Source organism: Dermacentor variabilis, chromosome 7, assembly GCF_050947875.1.
Source record: "Dermacentor variabilis isolate Ectoservices chromosome 7, ASM5094787v1, whole genome shotgun sequence".
In the NCBI taxonomy this organism is placed as follows: Eukaryota; Metazoa; Arthropoda; class Arachnida; order Ixodida; family Ixodidae; genus Dermacentor; species Dermacentor variabilis.
Genome location: NC_134574.1, coordinates 88,094,398 through 88,121,162, shown reverse-complemented (window position 1 = coordinate 88,121,162; position 26,765 = coordinate 88,094,398). Strand labels below are relative to the sequence as shown.

General features: G+C 47.0%; 1 protein-coding gene across 1 annotated transcript in view; it reads right to left on the bottom strand.

The window, feature by feature from the left end:
* Positions 1-1,240: 1,240 nt before the first annotated feature.
* ifc (delta4-sphingolipid-FADS-like protein ifc) overlaps positions 1,241-26,765 on the bottom strand; it is a 46,001-nt gene continuing 20,476 nt past the window's right edge. The window contains exons 2-5 of the mRNA XM_075698764.1: positions 11,975-12,297; positions 9,539-9,746; positions 7,220-7,431; positions 1,241-3,924 (exon numbers count right to left, since the gene is read on the bottom strand). Of these exons, the coding sequence (XP_075554879.1) occupies positions 3,697-3,924; positions 7,220-7,431; positions 9,539-9,746; positions 11,975-12,297 (971 nt within the window). The 3' untranslated portion in view covers positions 1,241-3,696. The remainder of the gene's footprint in view (positions 3,925-7,219; positions 7,432-9,538; positions 9,747-11,974; positions 12,298-26,765) is intronic.

Below are 26,765 nucleotides of genomic sequence, written 5' to 3'. Positions count from 1 at the left end.
AGCAGTCTTTATTGAATTGCGTGAATAGCTATTGTGAGTTACGAGCTGCTTCTGTATCTTTTTTTTTGCTATATTTATAAAATTTGTGTGCACCGTATGTTATCTTGCTGCAAATGAAGAATGAGTGAGCCGCCACTAGCCACGATGGTTAAGGGTCCAACAATGTTTTGTGTACATGGAGTAAACCTTTTGGCAGAAATAAAGAAATGAATGAATCTGCAGATTCTACTGCATGGTAAGGGCTGCCGTCAAGCGCAGCCGATTGTGATGCGAGTTCTGGTTTGGCGACAGCGCTGCGCACACTCTTTTCTAACTACTAACATAGCTAAACAACAAAATGGCGACCTAGAAAGAAGAGACCAGGCAACCACGAATGAGGAAAGGAGAGAGGTTTGAAAAGCGGCGGTCGAGGTAGGGTGGGTCTTCCTCGGAGATAACGAAACTTTGGATGGCGGTGAACTTTGCTTCGAGGTGTGGCTTAATGGCAGTGCAGCATGCACTGCTGTGAAGCCACACCTAAAGGCATAATTCGTATACAAGTCTCACACCGCCCTTACTGCTATATTTAAAAATGTTTGGTGCTGGTTACCCGTGCAAATGCACGGTAGTACGAAAATAACTAATTTCTCTCCAGCCACTAGCCGACACCTGAGGCCACGTCTCAGTTGCACGCTCCTGGGTACACTTTCACACAGTGGAGCAGTGCTCTGCAACGCAAGAACTGGACGTGAAGAATGGGATGGAGGATAGACGAGAAGTGAACACAGTCGTTAACCTACCCGTATTGTGTGCCCTACATCCCATTCTTCTATGTCCGGTTCTCATTGTCTCACTCTGTCCGTTTCTTAGTGTGCCTGCAAATGACAAAAAAAAAAAAAAAAAAAAAAGAGCCCCTTGGACTCTCTTAATCTTCTCGCATAACGCACAGTGAGGGCCTTGCGCATGGCAGCTCTGACGCCACGAGGCGGCATATGAGGATTTATTGGCCACTTGCGTACTTTCACTTTTACGTCAGACTGCATCCAATGCGACACCTCGTAGAAGAGGTGGGCGATCATATTAGCTGATCAGATTCGCCGATCAGCGTGCGCTGAAAGCAATACCTCCACGACTACTCAAGCCAGAGTACGGTTGCTCCATGCTGCAACCTCTGAGTCACTTGGAGTGCGTTACATTAGTATTCAGCAGTTGACAATGTTGTGCCAAGCAAAATAACTCCTTCATCAAACAGAGCCAAGGCAACAGGATTGAAAAGTCTCTTAATAAGTATCTGCCGCATAGCAGAGAGAAAAAGTCATCTACAAGCAGCGTTCATAACAAATGGAGAAAAAGGAACATCGGACGAAAGGAGGAGCCCGACAACATAAGCACTGTTGTTTGGCCAGACGTCTTACTACACTGCACGGCAAACAAGTAAAATGTATGTGTGGCATGATTTGCTCGCGCTTCTTGCATATCTTGCAAGCACCACATACCTCTAGTCAGTGTAATTAAACCCTTAGTTGCGAGTATAGTGCTCATATTTTCCTTTTGTCTACTGTTCCTTTTCGCAGTGCTTGAATCCTACAATGTCAAACTTCCAACTCGCCCAGTTCACTGTACAGTCCACAAGCACACTAAAAATGGTGTTACAAGTTAGATCAAGCACTGTGCTTTAAATGCTGGCAGACTATGAACACACACTCTCTTTCCTAGCATGACCACACTGGTTTCACACAAACACATGTGAACGCATCAACAACAGAAGATAATTTTGACTGTAGCACCGCAATAGAAAAGAAAGTTTTAATAAAAAAAAACAGGAAAGCCTTTGTGACTCGAAAGACACCACAGATGCTTCAAACCTGCAGGATTGCCCACAAAGAACTGCATTGAGACAGAACTTATTCCGACTAACTCCTGCCAAGCTGAAGAATGGAACCAGGGTAAATAAAACACCCCAAATTTTGAGAAAGCTTGCTACTTATCCACTTTAACATGCGAAGAAATTGCACTCTACAATGAGCTTTAGCAGACTTCTGCTCGGCTATTCAGGTGCACCCTTACATGTTGAGCAGTTGCATACTTATGCCTACTTTCGGCAATTTCTTCGGCTGTCTCGACATCCCTCAGAGGCATGACAACTACGCTTTTATTGTCAAGAGAGTTTTGCACAGCCTCTGATCTTACTGGTGGCAGCCAAAACAGACGCGGCTGTTTTGAACTGTGTCCCTGCATCTGGGTCCGATCATCGCAGTAACTGCCATTTTTTTAAAAGTGAGACAATGTAAGAGTTCTTGACAAAGCAACAGCCAACTGCATAGCAAGTTTACACCAGCTTAAACAATTGGTTGCTTCCGAGCATTGTTGACCTGAGGGGCAGCGGCATTGGTTATATGGCAAGATTTTGCGGGTCTACCAGTGAGACTGCTTCACCCTTGTCTTTCGTTTTCTTTCGTTCTACATCATGCTCTTATCATTGGCTGCCTGTTGCAGCACTTTCAGACATAAATGGAGAAAACTTTCTGTAAACACCTGATGCTGTAAGAAATCCTTTGGCGACCTGAAATAGCATGACACAAAGCTATGACCTGTACTAAAACACAGGAAAATACAATGGACTAATCTATGGTCAAGGTGCCAAAAGACAATGACAGACTTCCGGCACAGTGAGTCATAATTGCCAGTTATGCCACCTTTCAGTTCTGCTACAGTGGACTGGCCACCCTGCCATGGAACGCCAAAGCCCGCCCCCTTTTGATAAAAACTTTATACAAAGCTCAATGTGAGCACATCACCAGGACATTCTTCTCACCCTTTCAACAAGAAAAAAAAGAAAAAAAAAAGGAAACACTGCTGTGCAATCCACATAATACACCACCTTTGAAAGACATGTACATCCCACACAATTCCTGCTTCACAAACCACAGTCCCAGTCTCTTGCACTTTGATCCACACTGTTTCCACACTGCCACACTGTCTATCCTTTGTCATTTGTGAAGGCTTGTCTTCACACGATGGTTCAAAGCGCTCGTTCCTCACACTTTGGCTGTTGCAGACGTAGCACAGTCACACACAGTCCCTCTGCCACCACAAGTCGCCAGCTGTGAAGCTTTTCAGCAATGCCCGTCGCAGGAAGGCTTCGTGGCAGCATCTAATAATGCCCTCTAACGATGCACTTGGTCGCACAGGCTAGTTCACCGTGTTGCAGGCATCGCTGCTCCTGCAAACTTTCATCTCTTCCACAACAGCCTCTTGCAACAGCACTACCTGACTCAGTCACTACAAGCCTTTCACTTCAAGCCTTCCACATTGCAAAACCACACCACACAATTCAACACACGCAACCCTCTCACATGAGCTTGCCAAACCAGGGCAGTCCACCCCCCACAGACATGTGCTTTCCGCCGAATATTATAACCCATCAACCCCAAGCCTTCTCCAACCTTTCCTTGCTGATCCTCTCAATTACAGCACACTGATGTTTACTGGTGCTCTTGCACCTCACGTGTGTCGCATGATCCAGCATCTTTTGCCAAGCAAAACGCCTTACCTTCTCCTCTCCTTTCCAGCACTACTTCTCAGTTCATCCCCTTATCATCATGTGCGTCACAAGCATTAAACCTACACTCTCCCAACCCCTGTGTACAAATGCCTTTCCGTCCCATCCTTCCCTTCCCATCTACCCCCCTTTCCATTACCCCCTTTCTTATGACCTCACTCTCTTTTTTTGACCCCGTTGGAGCCGTTCATGTCGGCGAACGTGACATCGGAGATGGGCTTGATCACGTCCCCGGACCCGTCAAGCACGGGCATGGCTGCCCCCTTTCGCTTGATGCGGGCATATGGCCCGATGTCAGGATCCATGATGAAGTCGTAGAGGACCTTGACCCACGAGTTGTGCTGGGGCAGGTCATCGTAGAACTCCCCAGCAATCTTCTTGACCTGGAATAGATGGTCATCTGAGCAAGGTGCTGAGAAAACTTTGTTGCCGAGCGGCCTCGCATGTCAGCAACTGCCTGCTTTTTGATCTTCTGAAACAGCAGTATGTATGTGTGGTGAGTCAAGTGTTGCTGGCAAGAATGCCTGGATGACACAGATTTAATGAGGATGTATGCATGAAAATATTGAACTTGTTCTACAAGTCAAACCTAAGCTGAGACAAGCGATAAAAACGTACTAATGCTGTCCTATGCTGAACAGTGCACAAGCAGCGCAGAATGATCTTAAAGGAATCAATGATGAAACGAGTGATAATTACAGCGGAGTACTGAATCATCGGCTGCATTACTGGCTACACCACTTCCTGCAGAGTGAGGTTTTTATGGTACAGTCCCTCAATCACGCATACCTCAGCACGATGGTCTCACTGGTTGCGTGATCTCGCTGCATGGTCTCACTGGTCACCCATTTAAGGTTGCTCACCCACGGGCCTACACTGCTACTTTTCCTGCATCATTTTTTATTTTTTTCTTCTTTTTTTGTGATCTGTAACACTAAAATGGCCTTTCTCACCAAGTGATGCCGATCGCATCTTCATTTTGAATTTCTGAAAGCAGCCATGGATACATGTATTTGAACTGTTTTGTCTCGCAGCCCACCTATCCTGCAATACCCCTAAATGCAGTCATTAAGGCATTGAAGTCATGTAATGAACCCAGTTTAACCGATGCAAAAGCAGTAAATTGTGGCCTTTATCAAACAGCTGCTACCGTACAATTACTGTCATTGTAAAATACAACTGTGACAAAATTTCACTATAGAGAAGAGGTATATATTGAATTGGTTTCATTAAAAGGCAATGAGATCAACTATTTGTTTGCTCTCGAGGAACTGAGGTTTTATACAATAAACTTAGAGAACTGAGATTTTACACCAGAGCCAAGCGCTACCTAAATGAGCAAAATAAGAGAAAGCACAAGATAAAGTGTTTATGCGTTAGTAGCCCTACCTTGCGGGAACACATCATTGAGAGCAGACATGGACTTCACCCAATACAAGAACCAATTCAGGCAGAAAAGACTGTACACTTAGGCCAATATCTGTGTCAGCACTCCACTGATAGCTTTGATTGAGACAGAGTTTGTGTTCTCTTGAGCATAGGCTCACACCTTGTTCTGTCTGTATGAACTGCTCAATACTACAGTGCAGCTGCTTTTGTATATTTAACATGCTTTTTCCAAATGCGATTTTTACTGCAGATGCTGTTTTCTTGAGGTCTCTGGCAGATTCATTTCACACAGGAACTACTATGTCATCATCCAAGATGGTTCAACACAGGGCAGCACACGTATAGAAAGTTGGCGTTACATAATGACTCTGCAAATATTTTGGTTGCCGGATTTGTTCTCTATGAAATTATGCAATGAAAACAAATGCTGCCTAAACAGCATCACTGTAACAAATATATTCCTCCAAGTGCGTCATTCCTTCAATAAACCGAGTTCATTGCTTTGGTTCCTTCTGCCGTTTTAAAGCAAATGGCTTTCTTTGGTTCCTTCATTCATTTTTGTACTCAAATGACTGCATTTGTTGCCAAATGCTATCTACAGTAGAATCTCGATGATATGAATCTCTCGGGACGGAGCAAAAAATATCACACAAATACGTAATAAAATTGGGAAGTTGCTGACTTGGTCAAAATTATTGATTGAATTTTTTTCAGCAATCCTATGACCTTTCTTTAATTCATGGTGAAATATTACGAAGAAATATGCAGCAGAAGAAAACTTGCATTTCTTTAGTCTGTTGTCCTTGAAATAGGGAAGAAAATCGTGTTTCGGGATGTGCTATCACACCACTGCACGGTGCGGCTTTCTGCTGGTAAGTACTGCCATCTTGGTGGCACCATAAACAAGAGATCGGAGGTTTTGAGTAGCCACAGCGCCGTATTTCTCAATGTAGAAATGAAATTTCAAAAAAAGTGTTAGGGATAGAAGGGAAACTAGTGTCATGATTTGTTACTAGTCACATGCCATACAGGGAGCACTCCTATTGGCTGTCACGGATTTAAATAGCCGGCACACTTCACATGTTCCAAGGCTGACATTTCAAGATCTGCCTCGTTATCCCCAGCGTTTTTTTTCGTTTCTGCATACTAGTTGCTGCCTGATGGTGATAAGGAGATGATTTGCACAAAACGTGGAAATCTGTTTTCTCGGTTTTCTCAGCAGTGGTGAACGAAACTAATTCATAATGTGCATAGTGAAAATTAAGACACGAAAATTTACAAACTTTCATTGGGCACCAAAGATGACGAAACATGTGGAATCCAGAGACAAGGCTACCCACTTAAGTGAATGCCGCCAGTCTTGCAGACATGGGAAGACTGGGTCAAGCGCAATTGCTCGCTTCTGATAAAGTTGCACGGCGTCTGAAAACAGCCTACAAACTGCATCATATTGCTTAAGAAAGCAAGGAAAGCATCAGAAAAAGAATTTTAAAGAAAAGGAGAAAGAAAGAAGCATTGGCATGGCCGCTCTGCCAACCTGCCAACAGCCTGGCGGTACCACCGTGCCATGCGGGAGCCTCCTCAGCCAGGGATTATGAAGTGGCTGGGTTGTTCGTATCACCCTCTGTGGCCCGAAAGGTGGTCAGCGACGATCTGAACTTTGGAATGTTGTAAGTTAATGGACTTGGCCTGCAACTTTCAAAAAATTTCTATAATCCTGAAATTTTTATAAGGTGCGACCGCATCACCGAGATTCTACTGTAGCTCCGAGACACAAGGAAGGTCTAGATGCTGTGGGTGGTGGGGGCACTGTGTCATGTTTCTTTTCCGTAAAATATTTGATTGCCTGCAAAATGTACTGTGCTTTTATGGGAAATACCATTTAATGCATCATCATCATCGTCAGCCTGGTTACGCCCACTGCAGGGCAAAGGCCTCTCCCATACTTCTCCAACAACCCCGGTCATGTACTAATTGTGGCCATGTTGTCCCTGCAAACTTCTTAATCTCGTCTGCCCACCTAACTTTCTGCCGTCCCCTGCTACGCTTTGCTTCCCTTCCCTTTCCTTCCCTTCCTGCATACACCTGCACAACTGTTTGCGACTACTGTCACTGTTTCTATGGCACCCAGTACCCACAGCTTCTGCACTAACTAGTTCATTAAAAAGTCAAATAGCCATAAATTTTGTTTTAATTCAGTGCCATGTCTCATTAACCTTGCATCTTCGTGTCCCATTCCCACACTGCACACATAAACAAAATCCCACTGCCCCGACCTTGAGCACTCACCAGGGGCAGTTTGGAGCCTGGCACGGCAGGGAAGTCGTGGTGCTCCATGTGGTAGCCCACATTAAAGGTGACCCAGTTGAGACAGCCATAATAGGAGTAAGTCTCAAAGCCCTTCTTGAACATGTAGTGCTCGGAGACAAAATGGCCAGCCACGGGGTGCAGGCCCATGGCCAGCAGGGACCCGCCAACCATGTAGAACAGCACTTTGCCCCCTGCGCATTTGAGATGGCAGAGAACTGGATTCGCCTCAATCATTCGTACTTTAAGCCTAACAGAGGAAGAAACATGTAGAGAAATAATTTCAACTAGCCTAAGCCTACATCCTGGTCAACTGGGGGAGACACTGTAGTATTGGGATCAGGATTAAATGTATTTTGGAGTGTATAAGTCACATTTTCCTCCCAAAAGTTTTGCCACTGCGTATTATACAGCAGTGCAGTTTACATATGCATACAACTATGCAAGCAGGCGTAACCAATATGTGCGTTTCTTTCTTTTTTTTTTTTTATGAGTACAAGAAACCGAGCATGGCAGCTTTCTGAAAGAAAACAAATATTGTATTAACAGTGGAGCGACTATTGGTACCGATGTTAGCTCCTAGGGCTTTGCCATGTAAGCAGCGTGGTGGCAGCAGTAGAGTAGCAGCAGTGAAGGTCGTCAGCCTGGCCTCTGCGATACGGGTGCTCCCTTGATTGGAGGTCATGCTGTAGTTTGCTGTTATAGGTAAGTATTTCCTAAAAAAAATTTAAACCCGCGAAACTGGCACAATAAATAACAAAAGGGTACCACAATTTTTTACTGTTATGTTGTGGTGCCCAGGATATACCCATTACAAAAAGCGCTACCACCACCACCACCACCACCACCACCACCACCACCACCACCACCACCACCACCACCACCATCATCATCATCAGTTGCCTTCTTGAGAAGTCGCAGTGCCTCCAGCTTCTGGTTGCAATTCCGCTCCTTGTATGCATGTGTTCAGGCTGGTTCAGGCATTCTGTGATCATATGCGTGCTTGTCTCGAGCGTGTTGTGCTACAGAGGCAATGCCAGCGACGTGCCTACAATGCTGCGTAAAGGTTGTTGAGAGGCCGAAGGCGGTTACCCAGCAATACTGCCGGCTGAAGTGGCTGAAGTTTTTGATAGTGTCGGAGGACATGGTCTTTGATGGCTTCTAGTGCAATACTGATTCACTGTGTCTGATAGGAGTCTTGGTTGAAGATTTCCTTTCTGCTAGAATTTGCAGCTCGTAATCACTTTTTAAAGGGTAATTAAGCATTCTGAGATGGACAGGTTTGGCAATTCGCGATGATTGTACATGCGTGCATCATTTCATTATGCCAATCGAGTTAAAACAGGTGCGTTTTACAGGCTGGTGCCACTTATATAAATTTTGTTTCTTTCTTCGAAACATGCAAAGTGAGGATGCACCTAATACGAAGGTGCGACTAAGTGAAAAATAAAGCACTTTTGACCACCAGGACGTGTTCCCTAACTGAAGCACACGGCCCGTTTATTTTTCAATCTACCCCCATCAGGATGAGACTCAACCTCGTGGTTCAGAAGTCTAGGGTCGCAGGCACCGTGACACTGCGGGGGCTACAAGTGACGACCAGTATCAGCTGTTCTACTTGCTACGAGGACATCTGGGCTCACTTCTTGCCAAGCTGTTGTGAAATTCTGCAGTCGTTTGTCATGGTCTCTTCTGGTTTACTGGAGAGTGGACTTGTTTCTTATGAAACAATTAACAATTTGAGCCACAAACTTTTGGCAATTTCTGTCGCCATTATACAACACTTCTATGGAGTGGGTGGCAGTGCTACAGGTAGATATGAAACAATTAACAATTTGAGCCACAAACTTTTTCCAATTTCTGTCGCCATTATGCAACACTTCTATGGAGTGGTTGGCAGTGCTACAGGTAGATATGAAACAATTAACAATTTGAGCCACAAACTTTTTCCAATTTCTGTCGCCATTATGCAACACTTCTATGGAGTGGGCGGCAGTGCTACAGGTAGATCCAAACACTAAATGAGTAGGTAAAAAAAAAAAGAGAGAGAATCAGCAAAATTGGTCAGCAACTAGTTCTACTACTTCTCTTTCGAAGTGAGTTTTGCTATAAACAGCAAAGTGGAAAAAAATGTACAATTGTTGGTGTCACTGTGACAGTCGTACACTACGCTAGCACCAAAACTTGGGAATTCTGTGATGAAATCATGAAACTCTGAAGTTTTGCTCTTTACATATTTGAGCTCTGTACTTTTAAGGGATGCGTGATGTGACTATGCTCTGCATAGACTTTTGCACTTACCGCAGTAATGGTAGACAAGCCAGTCAAAGGAGAGTTGGATGACAGTGTTGAGCACCTCGAGCCCGGTGACGGGTTTGGGAAAGGCAAACACGGGCCTCAGTGCATAGAAAAGCGGCTGCAGGATCACCCAGAGCAGTTTCGTGCCGGTGTGGCAGAACAGCTTTGCCTCCAGCTCAGTGGGGAGGTCTGCGTCGATTGTATCTATGCCCTGCACATCGAAACAAAGAAAGGCCAAGTGCATGAGTGAGCTGAAAAGGAATGCAAAAAATGGTTGACTAGACAACAGATACATGCAGCCATAAATTATGCCTTTTCTATACCTCCCCCTTTCTGCAATGTCAGTGCTCGGGGAGAAGAGGTGCAACTCCAAAGAAGCAGACTGTCAATCAAACATATGCAGATTATACATAAAACATGGAGAAGCCTTGCAACGCTGACAGTGTCAAGCATGGTCAATGCTTGTTGAATCAAATTCTATGACTTACAAGCCAGTCCCAATGCACAGCCGATTTCATACAACCTGAGTGATCGCATAATAGGGTTAGGGCATAGCTATAGCACAGCAACGTTAGAAACATCCCCTCCCCCTTCTTTTTACAGTTGTCTCTCTTTCCATACTCCTCTTGCTTTTTGCAGTGCTATGAATCCCTTGCTTGCCCTGTCCATTGTGTTAACGTGTGTGTTGCTTTGAGGAAAGAAATCTGACGTAGATATTTTGGCTGAGTGCCCACACTCACGTGCAGAGATGCCACATCCCTGTATACTTACTTTTCGTGCATATAGACCATTTTTTTTCATGGGCACTGCCATATTGCGTATGCAGTGGAACCACTTATGGGCAGTCGGCATGCTGGCGCTCCAAGCTAGCATGCCGAGTGCTTTTGTGTTGCATGCGAAGTATACGCTCGGCAGCATTCTCTGGTGGGTGTTTTTGTGCTCGGCAGTCTATTTAGTATGACTTGGCATCTTCTACGTGAGAAATGGTTCTGCACGAAGTGATTTAAGTCATCAGGGCCGGAGTTTCTGCGGCATTGAGGCAGATGGTGCGCCCAGTGCAATGTGTGCACATGTGTGAGCCTACAATCAGCCTCGGAGATCAGATCTGTATTCCCAAAAATTCATTTCATTAATGAAACCTTACTGCAGCATTCTCACTGTAGTTGTAAGCTGTAGTTTAGCAGCAACGAATAGTTCCAAAACATATGATGAACCTAACAGCCTGGGTACCATTCTGCTACGAAATAAACAGCGCCATTTATTTTGACAGGCGTTCAAGTTGCTATCCGTAAATACAGTGCACGATTACCTTGTTTGTTGGATGAGGTTTCCGCCCACAAATAAAACAGTTTTGGTTAGTAATTAGTAAGTACAGCATGAATTACACTTGGCAAATGGTCGACTGACCACCTGCGGACTGCGTGAGCATCCGAAGCAGTGGTAGATGCTGGGTTACAGATCTGTTTGCTTTATATAGCGCATGGTCTAAGCACGTGGCATGATCATGTGAGGTCTTATTGCGGCATTAACCAGTGCTTTATTGTTTTTATTCCTTTTTTTCCAGAAGAGGAGGATAACACGGACTTTAATTTTTAATTTTTCAGTCTTGTTCATCCTGTCTGCTACGGAAATTGTGTCCTCACAAATAGCCATCAGATTCTTTTTATATGATCCTCCTTTGTAAATACTTCCTTACAGGGCAACATAACGATGCCCAAGCACAAAGCTTATATGTATCATGCTGGTTTACCAACCACAGTGATCGCTTTGTTGAGCTAACGTAGACACAGTGTAGTGATATTAAGACTACTAGCCTTTCAATGCATAAAAATGATGCTGGCGATGGACGCAAATGTTTTATGACAAGTGGTGCTTAGATGTTTTGGTGTTCAAATGGGTTGGACGTACGCAAGCACTGTTATATTTTAGTTCCCACAATCAGTGACCAGATAGTGAGAAGAATGTACAATTCGTGCTGGCAGACGTCGGTTCTCTTCGTCGAGTGAAAACTGATACAGCCAAAACAGTTCACTGTGCATACACTCACTGCGGCTGATGATGCATGTTGCATGTTTACACAGCCAAGAGAAATTTTTGCGTACTGTAGCTACTGATGCACCTACATGCCGTGGTTGTTCTCGTTGACCTTGTATGATCTGAAATCACATCTATTTCACAGAGAATTAGCTAAAACATTTCCAAATTGTTCCGCAGCGTGGGAAGCGAATACTTTCAAGCAGCACCACTCTGGCTTGCACAAGCCAGAGAGGAGGAAAGGCTTGCTGTGCACCCTTCCTCCTCACCCAATAAAAAGGTCTATATGGCAAGTGAGGATGCGAGAACTGTTCTTAAGTCTTGAAAGCTAGCTGGGCCCTACTGCAGAGGACAAAAGAGAGAGACAGAGGAAAAAAAATTAAAGCTTGCGAGGCACTGCCTCACCTGGTACCGGTGGTGCTCCAAGTGGTATTTCCGGAAAGAGATCGACGCTGGTACCCCAACAGGCAGGTTGGTGAACATGCCAAATAGCCGGTTGGGCAGCGACCGGCCCTGCCCGAACGCCTGGTTGTGCGCAATCTCGTGAATGCCCAGCATGAGCGCATGGTTGATCACACCGCCAAAGCAGTAGGCCAGCACGATGATCGTGAGCCACGACGCATCACGCAGTAGCCAAAACATGATCAGCTGGATTGTCACCATGCCCACAATCTGCCACTTGAACCATGGGTCTGTCACCATCAGCTCCTTGATCTGGGGATACTTTTCTGTAATGGTGGCAAAAAGAGGGATGGGTATTAATCAGTTGTTGCCGAGTCAAGGCACCTTGTCTACGAGTATCGTATAGGGGGTCTTCTTTTTTACTATACAATTTTTTTTTAAATATAAAATGGCTATGAGCGTAGAGAATTTGGCATTTTTGCAGGAGTTACTGGGCAAGGTGGACACACTGTGACTCTAATAAAATGACTATCAAGATACTAATAAAAATTCGTTAATCATCTTTTTTGTTACAGCCTTGCGGGCAGTTGTTTACTGGCTTATTTCGAGGCAGTTACATTTTAATGCACCACATTTTTTTTTAATCATGAAAATCGCACCTAATTCGAAATAGTCGACTTCCGTTAATTCGACCCTGACGGGACCGATGAAAGCGACCGAATTATACGGTGGGTCGGATTAAACAACATGCATAAAAGAACGTCAAAACGGATCGCTCATTCATTTCACAGTATTTCCCCGATTCTAGCACAACCCCGGATAAAACGCGCGCCCACTTTGTATGTGTCCAAAGCAGAAAACTAAAGTAGAAATGACATAAAAGCTTCTAAAACAAGTATACATTTTATAGGGCAACCCAATTTTCAGCAAAAATGAAAGACATGGTGGCCGGGTTTCTAAAGTCAGCTTCACCGCAATACAGTCATGTCATGGAGCAAAGTATACGAACGCCACGAACGCGGTTTTGGTTTCGTATCTGATTACACCCCGCAGGCCTCTTCTGGGGTTTAATATATCTCTCATGGGAAATAAGAAAAAGAAAACGCGTGTTAGAATTAGGTAAATACCGAAATGAGGCACTGTGAACTACCGCTATGGCTAGAAAATCTTCCTAGGGTAAGCCGAAAATAGGCGTTTTCGACGGGGGGTGACGTGTGCACAACGTCATTCATTGTCCCCTTAACTCCGTCGAGACATGCTGCAAGAGGTCGCTATTGGAGTCACCATAGGGTTCAGGCACGTGCATGCTGACTGGTCAAATTCGAATTATCCGGCGAAGGCCAACTTTAGGATCGAAATAACGAAAGTTTGGGCCCATAGTAATACATGGGCGCCGTTGTGGACATTCGCTCGGGATCGAATTAACCGAAGCATCGAATTAAGCAGATTCAGCTTAACGGAACTCTACTGTAGTCATCGTCGAATATTAACGCTCAATCCAGCGGATAAGGAAACCGAGCGTGGCCCGCTGCTACGTCAGACGGCAACGTACAATGACGAAGTGTGTGACAAATTTTTAATGATGGCATGTCACGGCAAATGGTGAAGCGGCAGTCACGGCACATGCTTGCCAGGCAAAAGATGCAGCTGCCGCGACTGGCCGCGACGTTCAGTTTAAAACTTCGTGGCCTTGCCACGGCGATTTCCAGCTGATATGATAGACTTTTTGTGCACTGCCGGCGCACTCGGTTTTGATACTAAAAATTCGATTCTGAATATCTCAAATGATGCGCGATTTTCCAATTTCTTGTTTTTTTTTAAATAGGAGTGCATTAATATGTGACTGCCTCCAGATTGGCTACATAAACAACTGTCCCCAAGGTTCTAACCAAGAAGTTAACGAAGTTTTGTTAATTAGTCGTCTGATACGTTATGATCAGCAAAGTATGTCCGCCTCGACTAGAAACGCTTCTGAAATAACTCTACGTTGGCTTACAGCCGTTTTATAAAAAAAATCTATAGTCTACAAAAGGAAAAAAAAAGAACGAACAGCCATCCTGCATACCGTGACGTGAAAGGCAAGCCCACACCACAGAAAATCATTTTTCAACAATGTATAATAACAGGCACCTGAAAGCAGATCTGAAGCTACTCGGCTACCGCAATAGTTATTTGAAGCAGAATGCCGTGCCATGTTTGCATGTATGCAACGTCATCACGAACAAGGCGCGGAATCTGACCTTTTCTGACTTTTCACTAACACAGCTTCACGCCGCACAGATTGCCCGGAAACAGATGGAAACGAAATGCGCAAGTGTGCACTAGCGAAATGCTCGCTTTAAGTTTCTTAATTCTATTCTGTTTAAGTCAGGCTCCCGACAATTGAAAACGTACTGTACCACACCACAACTAAAGGGTGTGGGAAAGCTCGCTCTACAGAGGTCATGGGCGGGCTTGAAGAAGACATCTCGCAAACTGCATGGTGCTGCGCTCGGGCTTCTTAGTAAATGGACTCCTGATTAAATGAACTTTCCGTAATTACTTACCCGCGTAAATCCCGAAAATACAATATGCGTCTTAAAATGAACTTATCCAAATGCCCATCCCGCCAAGTGATACAGACGCAAAGCAGGGTTCGCACAGGTCTCGAAGACAGAAATTCAAGAGTATTCAAAGACTTTCAAGGCCCCCGTCAAAGCATTTCTTCGAGTTCCTAGCGAGGCGCGCAGAAAGCAGCGTAAACACGGGATGACACGCAAATATGACGAGTAAACACGTAAACATGACACAGCGTAAACACGGGACGGGAAGGAGGACTCAGCGCCGCTGTCCCCCGCCCGCTGTTCCGCGCAAGTCGGTGTATGCGGAGGAACCTCGAAAATTCACTTTTTTTTTTTTCGATTTCGATTGCTTAGGGTTTCAAGAACCTGTGCGCACCCTGCAAGGGCGCAACTAGCATTTCTGCCAAGGCGATTATATAGGTGTGTGTGCAGGAAAGAGACGACGAACTTTCTGGAAGACTTACTTACTAAACGTTTTCGGCCGGTGGACCAGCCTTCGTCAGAGTACAGTCGAGTGAATGTGTGCAATTTAGCCCAGTTATACGGAACGTGGATATTTCCAACTATTGTCCTCTGTACCCTGACGAAGGCTAGTCCACCAGTCGAAAACGTTTAGTAAACAAGTCTTCCAGAAAGTTCATCGTCTCTTTCCTGCATACGATACGTCGGGCCCTGCGTGCTGAACTTTAAAGAAAACCCCTATATATAAAGAAAAAGAGATGCCGACTGGTAGACAACAGTTTACTGGAAACACCATCCGCCTCTATAAAGCTCGTTTCGGAACTCGTAATTCCGTTCAATACCGTTATACAGCTACTTCCCAGCGCCATGAAAATGCAGCTGCGGAGCGTCTCTTTGGACCGGGCGGTTCTGCCTGCTTGAAGAAACGGTCCTCGTCAGGCGCAGGAACGTCGCAAGCGTGAAGCGGAAGCGCCACGTCGTCGTTCGCTGTACCGAGGGCGCGGCAACTGGCGTTACTCAACATCCTCATAGTGAGCGCACACGCCCTCCTCTCCCATGCAGTTTTTGCGTGCGGACAATAGTTGGAAGTATCCGCGTTCCGTATAACTGGGCACACATTCACTCGACTGCACACAATTACACGTGGCGTGTGGCAACCTGTGCGTGATAAGAAGCTAGAAAGGGTGCAACGCCCGTGATAAAAGCTTCCTTTTTTTTTTATTTGCCGTCGTTGTCGGCGTCAAAAGTTAGCGGGATATGAGTAAAATGTTAAATTCTGGGGGTTCTGACGTTTTACGTTCCAGAACTGCGACTTGATTATGAGGCACGCAGTAGCGAGGTTGGATTAATTTAAGTCTGGATTAATTTTGGCCACCTCTTTTTTTTTTTTTTAACGTATATCCAATGCGTGGTACACGGGCGTTTTTTTTTTTTTTTTTTTGCATTTCCCTCTCGTCGAAATGCGGTCGCCGCGGCTGCGATTTTTCCACGCGACCCCGAGCTTAGCAGCGCAACGCGAAAACCACTACGCCACCATGCACGGCGGGTTGCGGCAGATGATGCCTTCCGAAAAAAAAAAAAAAAAGAAAAAGAAAAAAAAACCAAGCCGAAATTTCCGGGCATTGTGTCGCAGCCTGCCAACGAGCAAACCGGTGTCCTTTTAAAGCACGGGGTGCAACTTCGAATCCCAGGCTGTGCGTGTACAGGATTCCCCGCAATTAAAAGCTTCCGCAGGTCGCGCGCGCTATTGACGCCCGTGGTACGTGCATGGTGGGATGCACGTATGCCCTTGACATTGGATGAGATTCCAGCACCGACAGAGTCAACAATACGTGCCGTTATCAACTCAGCGCTGCAGTGTCTCTCTTATCACTTGCAAGGGAACAAGAAATTCACGCAAGCTTTGCCGCAAGACGAAAGAAGCCTATCGTGTGCACAAGGATTCAAGGGTCATTGAAGGGGTGCTGACAATATTTCCGAGTCTTCGTTTTCTGCTTTAATTGGAGGTCCTCGACCTCTAAACCCCAGCAAAAATACTGGCAAGCCCAACAGCACCGTATATGATTTATTGGCTTTGCTACAGCCACTTTCGCTTTCGTTTGCACGATTATACTGCGTTAGTTGTGACGTCACGACACAGTGTGTGGTCACGTGTGAGCAGGACATTGGTAACGTTGTGACAGTCGCTCCGGCTCGCTCGGTCGCCTCGTATGTTGCTACTCATTTTGAGCGCCGATGTGGCAGCATACGAGGCGACCGAGAGAGCCGGAGCGACTGTCACAACGTCACCAATGTCCTGCTCACACGTGACCACACACTGTGTCGTGACGTCACAATCAACGCAGTATAATCGTGCAAACGAAAGCGAAAGTGGCTGTAGCAAAGTCATTAAATTATATACGGTGCTGCTGGGCTTGCCAGTATTTTTGCTGAGGTTTGGAGGTCTAGGACCCACATTTAACGCGAACAAATAACATGAATAGTTGAAAATATCATGTGAGCACCTCTTAAAGAGAAAAAACTGAGCGTTGGACTAATAAAGTATCACGTCAAAATGGTTTTGTTAATTTCGCGTACTGGTGTTGAAATCTTATAAAGAGGGGGGGGGGGGGCGTCGCCAGCCGTACTTCGGCTTGTCAAACCTCCTTTCACGGTAGCTCTATTTTGGTGTTCTAGAAGCGTAACTTAAGAATATGTTCAAATTATCTTTTCTGCTTAGGGTCCCTCTAAAGGGCAGGAGGTTTGGATCTTGGACTTGGAGGAAATTTTCGACTAGACTAGTGGTTTCAAAGGCATCGCCAACCCCGCGCCCAACACCTACGGGTAGAACAAGCGTATAAGTGAGGGGAGCGACGCTCCTCGCCGACATTTTCCCAAAATTATTATGTGCATGACCGGTAAGACGAATTCAGCCCTTAATCGGGTGTATGTAAACGCGGGTAACCGCAACCAAGTTATTACAAAAAAAAAAAGAATTAAAAGAAATAGCTCATTACCCTTGCAACGTGAGTGGCTTTTAAATTGAGCAATAATGGATTACAACACAACTTCATGCACATTATGCACAACTACATATGAGAGGAAGCACGCGACGACAGCACAGAGCTGTGTAGTCAAATGTGGCGTGCACAGCATGAAAAGTCACGGATGCAGTAACGTGAAAGCGAGCTCCTCGCATTCCAGCGACAGCGTTTCCTTTTCTCCGAGGGCTGAGTCATAGACCCTGTGACGTTTAACGTCTCAAAAAAACTCCACGAGGGACGTTTGAAAAAATAAGCCAGTTGTTAGTGTGCGCTCGTGTTGTGTACTTCCCCTCGCCTTTCGTCCGGGTTGCGCTGCCCACCCATATAGGGACTACGCAGTGAAGAAGGCTCCCGACCAATTTCGACCACCTGCAGGGTTCTTTAACATGTACATAAACCTAAGCGCCAAGCGTTTCTTGCATTAATTGGACCCCAATTGAAAAGCGCGACCGGAAATCGAACCCTCGACCTCGCGCTCCGCGGCAGTACACAATACCCGGTGAGCTATGCGGCACCGAGAGCTGTCACATCGGTGTTACACGTGACAGCGACGCAAAAAATAAAACGCAAATAAAAATGAAGTCATGGCAGTACTCATCTATACGACGGCTATGCAAGTGGAGCATTTTTTTTTTTTAGATTACGCATCGACCTTTGTCTCCCCTTGCTAGGTAGGTACCAGCTTAGCATTGTCGGAGCCCTTGATAACACTTGCGCTCAGAAATTGCGGCTCCACGGTGTTCTCGGTGCATCGCGATAACGATTGATTAGCCGGAAGGAAAACCGACCTGACAACGCCGAGAATGATATCCGCATACGTAGATAGTCATCGTAGATGGGTTCCGCCCGATATTTTTTTAACGACTGCACTGCCTTCGGGATTGGCCCACCATTTTTTGCTTAGATAGCCAGAAAAAAAAATAAAAGACTGGTCCGACAATGTCAAAAATGGTATTCGCATTAATACTGAAGAAAGAAAGAACGAACACTCAAGTTCCAAACAGACCCGACGCCCAAAACAACAATGGTGTCAGATTACCGCGACGAGCAAAGCGCCAAGAGCCGCGACGCGAATCGAGCAATCCGATGCAATGGGCCGTACACGGCCAAACACCGCCTCCACAGATTATACACACAGGTGCTTCTACGGCACACACTTGGGAGCCACACAGCAGAGAAGCGGAAAGCGGAGCTGGTGGAACTAATTCCAGTTCCCGATTGCGGCCATGCGCGTCACGCGGAGAAATCGGGGAAAAAAAAAAAAAAAAGAGTGAAACACGCGCTTGCTGCGAAACAGCTGGGAAAGCGCAAACGCCGTGCTTCTTCAAGGAGGCAGAGAGAACACCGGGCCGTATTTTCTTACGATCCCTTTCAAATGTCCATTCTTCACGCACTTTTGGATCGGACGCGGTTCAACCACGCCTCCACTGCGCGCAGCCCGATCTCGGTAGCTAGTTACTGTATATGCTACCGTATATACAGTATACTGTATACAGTAACTCTATCGGTAGCCACGCTCGAACGCCGTCATCGGTCACTACGGGCGCGACATCCGAGAAGCGCCGGAGCCAACGAGAAAACGCGAAATGAACGGATCACAAAATGAATCGGTAGAGAAATACGGTCCCATGGCAGTTACGTACGCAAGCGCACTATTGCACATGTGTGTGTTATCGCAGCACCAAGGTAAGTTTACTAATACTAAATTCTGCAGTTTTGCCTGCCTAAATCACGAAATGATTATGAAGCAAGACGTAGTGGGGCGACTGCGGATTAATTTTGACCACCTGCCGTTCGTTAGCGTGCACCCAATGCACACAGACGCGCGTTTATGCATCACCCAATGGGCGGGCGTCTTGCGCTGGAGTTTGAGGTACAGTAGCGGCGCCTGGTGGCGGCGCGCGAAACGTTATCTGGGTAGTAGCTTGGGTAGTATTGAGGCCTGGCCGTTGCGAAGCACGTTTCTAGCCCGAGTTTTGCGTCGCTTCGCGCTTTTTTCTACCATGTTGCGGGTGCCAAAAAGCTCGTCACTTCTCACAGACCACGCCGACCACGCTGCGAGCTAACGAAAACGGACTCTCCGTGAGACGTAATGCTGGAAGCAGAAGGAATCGGCGACGCCGATCCGGAGAGACCTAGCTCAGCCTTGAAAAAGCGTCACCGTCGTTACTTCTGCGTCGTGGGCTGCCATGAAGGCTTGAATCCCAACATCAGATTCTACCGTTTTCCTTCAAGGCCTCACGAAGCGGAACGAGCGTCGGGCGCGCTGGATAGCTGCAGTTCGTCGCGCTGGGTAAGCGAAAGTTCGCACGATGCTGACTGGTTCGCATGTCTTGAAGCTTGCTTCATTATCTGCCTTCTAAATTTCGGTCTTTTGCACCTACAGTCCCGAAGCCAGACCGACATAGCAGCAGGCATGGCTGGTGATTCACGATTCGAGACCAGGCCACAGCGACAATTAACAATTCCACCGGTGCGAAGAAGTGAAGTGACCAGGTCTATGCAAATGAGCACAAATGGACGTGCTGATTCGGTGACAATTCACTACCCCACTACGAGCAGCACAGCAAGGTAGTATTGGTTGCAGCACATCGATGTTCGAGCGCTGTTATTAAAAGCTACATCAAGCGAACAGCGCGCGAGCTCGCGCTGCAGTGCGATTCGCACGTGCGTTACTGCGAGCTCATATGCATTGCATCAGTTATTTATCAGTTGCTAAAGGGACAGATGGCCGCTACTACAGCGCAGGCATAAATACGTGTCTAGCGGCATGCAGTCAACAAAGATTGCAGGAGGCCCACCGTTTCGCGGCATGTCGAAAGACCGCGGCCATCGCGGCGCGTACGATCGTGCGCTTGAGCAGTTCGTACATCGCGGCGTGCTGAAATATCGCTGCCGTCGCGGCGCGTACCGTCGTGCGCTCGAGCTGTTCCGTACACATGATGTCTGCTTATCGCTGCTGTGAATTCATTTATAACAAGCATTTCCTCGTGTTTGTGCGCCTGAATTTAGCAGCGTGCAAACCTTACCTGAAGTTCAACTTCGTACGCGACTCGCTTCACTTGCGATTGATACCGCGCTAAAACTTCGCCGCTTACTTCTTGGACGGCGTACACGCATTCGGCGTTGCATAATTTATTGCCTTTACGCAGCGTGCCATCCCTGAAAAAAATCTTCGGCGCCCGATATTCGCTGCAAGCCGTGGTACAACAAAACCGAAAGTGGCGGGTCGATATTGTAAACGTGCTTTCCGAAGCAGACGACCGAGCTTGGTACTACCCAGTTCAGGACAGAGGGCGCTTTTTAGCTCCATTTTCACAGCGCCCCCTGGGCAATGCAAGAGCCCCATACGCGTGCGATGCTCATTGCTCTCACGAACTGAGTTACCACAGCGCCGCTCTCCCATCAATTTTCTGGGGTATTTATGTCTGTCTGCTAGAACTAAACCTTTGGAGTGTTAGCCAGCGACACCACTCACGGCCATAGATGTGGATGTAGAAGACCCTGCCTACCGCAGGTGTCACGCAGCACGTAAACTTTTTGTGTGAAGGCAACTGGTAAACGAACCCACACATGCTATACCTGAAGGCATCAAAGCTGCCGTATTCGAGACCCTCGCTACGTAACGAACGAGAAGAAAGGAAACCGAGCGGCCCGATTTTTATTAGATCACAAGACAACAAAGACTGACTCGAAGGACAACACACACACACACACACACACACACACACACACACACACACACACACACACACACACACACACACACACACACACACACTGATTCAGACGCACGAGTCACGCAACAACAATGACGAAAGTGCCCAGTGCAGACATCACGCGCATCGCAACTGGAGACGCATCCGAAGGCGACGCCTGCGAAGGATGCATACGAGCCGCGAGTGAAAGCAAGACCTCGAAGCTGATGCGCGCAGCAGCAGCAGACGCCGTCTGCACGAAGCGCGCGCCAATGCCCGAGCGAGACGCGAACGTCGTTACACACGCACAAGGCGTGCACAGCGGGCATCGACGGGGACAAATGACGAACGCGCGTTCATCGTCAATCGCTCTTCGGAGTTGACCACATTTGGAACGGGCCGGAGCAATCACGTGAAACGTTATTTACAGCGAACGACAATAGTGTACGCGGCGCAAGCTGCGCGCAAACATGGAGCTTCGAAGCCAATGCTGCCGCCGTGGCTCCCAAAATTCCACGCTATACACGCGTAGAATTTGCGGAAACCGTCTTTTTGAAGATACCGCACCGCGATAAGCTTTCTACGCTTGTTTTTATGTAGTACCATCATCATATAATGTAGAGCTAGACGAACTAATAAGGAACTAACAAGAACGCCTGTTAGATAAGCAAGATACTATACTCCCCTTACCCCGTGCAGTGCTGTTGAGGTCCCCTCCCTTGAGAGACAGTTACGGCACTGCACTTTTCTCTTCCTTTCATCTTAAAAATCACTACACACACAATCGACTAATTAGGAGAATAACGAATTAAGGTTTAGGCTAATTACTTCACATACTGTAATTTACGAATTGTAGCCGATGATCTTGCGGGGCGTATCCACTTGGAATGAATTCTGAGGACGGCACGGGCTTCCGAGATGCGCGCCATCAAACTTGCAGTAAAAATGCACCGTTGTTTCACTTACATTCTTTTTTTACGATGCACAAAAGTTACTGGAACGCCAATGACCTTCGTCGCACGCTTGGGGAACGAATGTCTCAAAACTAGTGTCACTCTGAAAATTCGTTTCAGGTGCCTCGCGGACTCACCGGCTACAATTCGTAAATTGCAATGCGCGCCGTGATGTAATTAAAATGAATTAGTGCAGATTTGTTAATTAGTCGACTGCGCATTTAGATTTTTCCTGTCCGGCTCTTCAAATAATCCAGCTCAAGGAATAAAATTATGCTACCTGCCACAGGCGCTGTTTGAAAATTTTGTACAATCTAAAAATGCCCGGTATAGACCCGAATCTGCGTTTCCGAACCTAAATTAGGCCGCCGTTATGCATACGCATCAAGTCAGCAGTATATTTCGGCACGCCCACATCGCTAACGTTGTTCTTCGTGACCTGACTGCATATTACACACGATCAGGGTGACTATAGTTTTGCTCAACATATACAGACGGATTTCTACGTGTTTGTTTTCTCCGACTCCGTCTCTTGCTTATTTGTGCTGTTAACTGCATTGTATCTTACATGGTTTGACACTATTTGTGCTGTGTGCTTCTGCGACAGCCCCACTGATAGGCTAGTATACGTAACGGAGAAGTTTAGGCTCGTCAATCTTGCAATCTCGTTTGTAGTTGGCGTAGTTGTAGTTGATCGTTGGCGATCTCCCCCTCTTCTCTCTATATTTGACTAGGTATTGGGGCTGGAAGGGGAGTGCGTGTTTTTCGTCGCGCGCTCTTTGTTAATACACAAGATTATTCCGCCCTTATCTAATGAGCCTTTTCGCTTGCCGGATGTGAGCCAAGTAACTGCACTCGAAACACTGTGGGCAACATTTATGTCACGAAGGGCCATTGCCTTGCAGACCTCCTCACGCTCTACGCCCTTCTCCTCCCAGACCGTTTCGTTCACCTTCAACGGAAAGCTAGAATCCCGGAGGACTTCTCGTTGCCCTTCTTGTTCCCTCTGAGCTGGAAGGAGACGCTGATTGCAGGCACCACCACCTCTGCGTTGCCCACAGTTCCGTGCACAGGACGTGTGCTGCTTTCTTCTATTCAGTGGCCAGTGACAGTTAAGAACGGCCAGCTGCAGTGCAAGTTTTGTCAACCAGTTGCGACCGCGGGCGTCATCTTTTCCTGGAGCGCCGCCGCAAACGTCTAGCCACGGTGTCACTAAATCGCCATTGTGACTGAATGAGTTCGGCGGGCCAACTATTGTTACCGAGCCCACCAACGCGGACCTGATCTGCTACGGATGGGGGAGTTGCCGCGGGAACATCGTCGGAGGCCCCTTCCCACGCGCCGACCAAGACGCAGGACAATGGCTACTCGGTCACGCTGCGAGGGACCGCTCCGAGTTCTACGAAAATCGTGTGATGTCGGTTTCGGACCGAGAACCTGTGTGTGCGTGTGTGTGTGTGTAAACCGTCCCGCGGAGAGGCGGCGTGTTTACGATGACTTGGAATGACTTCACCCCTTGGAATAGGGGGGAGGACCGAGTGTTTATAAACGGCTGTTGTGCGGATGCTCGATAGACTTTCTTAAGCAGTCATGTTAGACTGATGTACTTTCTCAAGCAGTCATGTTAGACTGATATAAATACTGTAAATAAACCCATATTCCTCGTTCTCGATGAGAAGCAGTCCTTCCCTTCATCAACGTCCTCAGCATGGATAAGTTGGACGACGGCATGGGCCAGCTACCTTCTAATTCATGCCCGACTCCAATCTTGACAACGGATCACGAGCGATGGGATTGAACCCCCCATCATAACATGACTAAGTCAGCGCGCCAGACAGAGCTAGCAGCAGTTAATATACCGCAACTTTTATTGCTTGCTTTCTTTTACTTCTGCCACTAACCATTGTAATCGTGTCAGGTTGCGCGGGCTGGTAAAGAAATTGCAATATTGGCTAGTAAACACACACACACACACACACACACACACACACACACACACACACACACACACACACACACACACACACACACACACACACACACACACACACACACACACACACACACACACACACACACACACACACACACACACACACACACACACGAAGTCGGAACAATCAAGACTGAGATGCCATCACTCACATGGTTTGGAAACGCATAGAGGAACGACCTATGCGACAACTACATCGGCAAGGATGCACGGGATATTGAACGAGGACAGAGCAAAAGGAACAATGCAAACGTAAGAAACGGCCACTACGGGGCAGAGATGATGTGCAAAAAAGATGATGCGTGCAGGCTAAGCCTACTGGCGTAATTCCCACCCTCCAGCGATCCTCTAGTCGGCACGTCGACTATGTTCGGTACTTGAATGATTACCGGAATAACTGGGTCTAATAAAGTGTCCAAAATGTGTCGTATAAGATTTTAGCGAAAACAGCGTGCGCTTTATACGTTGACAGAATCGAACGGGGTGCTATAGCGCAGCTTTAAAGAAGAAATTTAACTTCAAGCCCGCGCAGAGAGTATACCCAACATTTCGAGTTGGGAATGCACCTTGAAATAAAGAATCCGCCTCCATTGCGGCGGCGAGACCAGCCCTCGACGTCCCGTCATGGGAGGCTTAGTGCCGGCCATCATAATGTGCTGGTTGTACAATAAAAGTTTATTCCTCCTCCTCCTCCTCCATTCCACCCTGCGAAAGTGGATGTGTAGAGCGAAGCTGGTGCGGACGTTAGACGACGTTGCATGAACACCACCGCCACAAGTGACGTAGGTCACGCGCGCACGCACGTGTCCGAAAAAAAAAATAATGGGGTTTTACGAGCCAAAACCACTTTCTGATTATGAGGCACGCCGTAGTGGAGGACTCCGGAAATTTCGACCACCTGGGGTTCTTTAACGTGCACCTAAATCTAAGTACACGGGCGTTTTCGCATTTCGCGCCCATCGAAATGCGGCTGCCGTGGCCGGGATTCGATCCCGCGACCTCGTGCTCAGCAGCCCAACACGTGTGCGGAAGTGCAGCATCCATTCTCACTGTTCTACAGGCCGTCCGCCATGCGCAAGTGCCTGAACTAAATTAACCCTTAAGAGTAAATTTGTGTGAGAAAAATGCGCAACGCACACGACTTGCACACGAGCTGCGGACATGATAACTTTGGATTGGCATTCGAATGTACTAGAAAACGTAAATCTGTTACGCGAAAAGTGAAAGATAAAAGCCCTTCTCCAGGCTGCCATTTGAGCTCTCTCTAAGTGGCCGCGGCCGCTAGGTGGCTGTACCGTTAGCGCAGCATAAATTCCCATTCTTGTAGACCCTCCGCCTAGCGCAAGTGTGTTATGGAAATAATTGAATTTCCCAAAGTAGAATGCGTCAGAAAACTCGCATAGTACACACACCCTGCAGACATGACAGCATCGGATTGTAATTCGAATACACGAGAAGACATAACTCTGTTACGCGGAAACTCAAACACAAACCCCTTTTCCCGCTGTCATTTCTTTTTTCTTTTTCTGGGGGGGGGGGGGGGTGTACGCCACAAAAAATACCAACCAACTGCAGGCTAACAGCTCCTCTGTATAAAAGTGACGATCCACGCGCTGAAAAAAAAAAAAAAAACAACGCCAGTGAATTAGCCGACGAGACGGAAGCCGAGCGACCCATTAATTTTTTTTATTTAATTGGTCTCGCAGACTCGACAGGGGAGTAACCAACAAAACTCGACCGCGGAGCTTAGGTGCAGGTGCGCGCCCTGCGCAGCTGTTTACTGACGGCGAGAAATTAGCCGCAGGAATAACAAAAGAACAAAAAAGAGCAATGTTCAAGCTTCGCACAAGCAGCGCGCCTTTCAACTGGCGGGGCCATTTTGCCGAGCGCGCTACCCGTTTCACCCCCGGCACATGCATTGTTTCACTGATCGATTGTCACGAGGCAGCGTCCTTCCAACTGTCACCACGGGATGACGGATCAGCCCTGAATCCGAACACACGCGAGGCCTATAGCTATTCCGGGACAGTTAATTTTTATTTCTCTTTAAAGCTATAGCACCTACATAGGTATAGACAACCGCCCGAACGAGCCGCTTCCATGCAGCATTTCTCTTTTTGCTCGCGGAATTCAGCAACGAATTTACGCGGCGGAAGCAACTGTCACTGAGCCACCCAGAGGTTGCTCATTGTCGGCGAGAAAAGAGAGAGAGAAACAATGTCTATCACGTGTCTCCTGCCACAGTGTACCATAGAACACTAAGGAAGCAGATACATTACGTCACACTTCTGGCACAAGCAAGATGGTCGCACTTAAATGGACAAACGGGAAATAATTTGAAGCCGACACGTGACCACGCTCGGCGTACGCTACCCAATGCGCTTCTTTGTTCGCGGTAGGTTTTGATCGACGCGCACTTTTTCGGGCGCCTTGCCAAGCGCGCTGTGCAGGTTTTCCTCCCGGTATGTTTGCTCAGCGTCGGTCGTTTACGGTGCAGCTGCAACGTATATATTTATAGTGTTCGTTGTTTCAACGTGCTAGAGCGGCAGCTGCGCATTGCTGTTGCACGAGCTGTCTTTTCGGAATAGCGTGCGCTGGGGGCGGT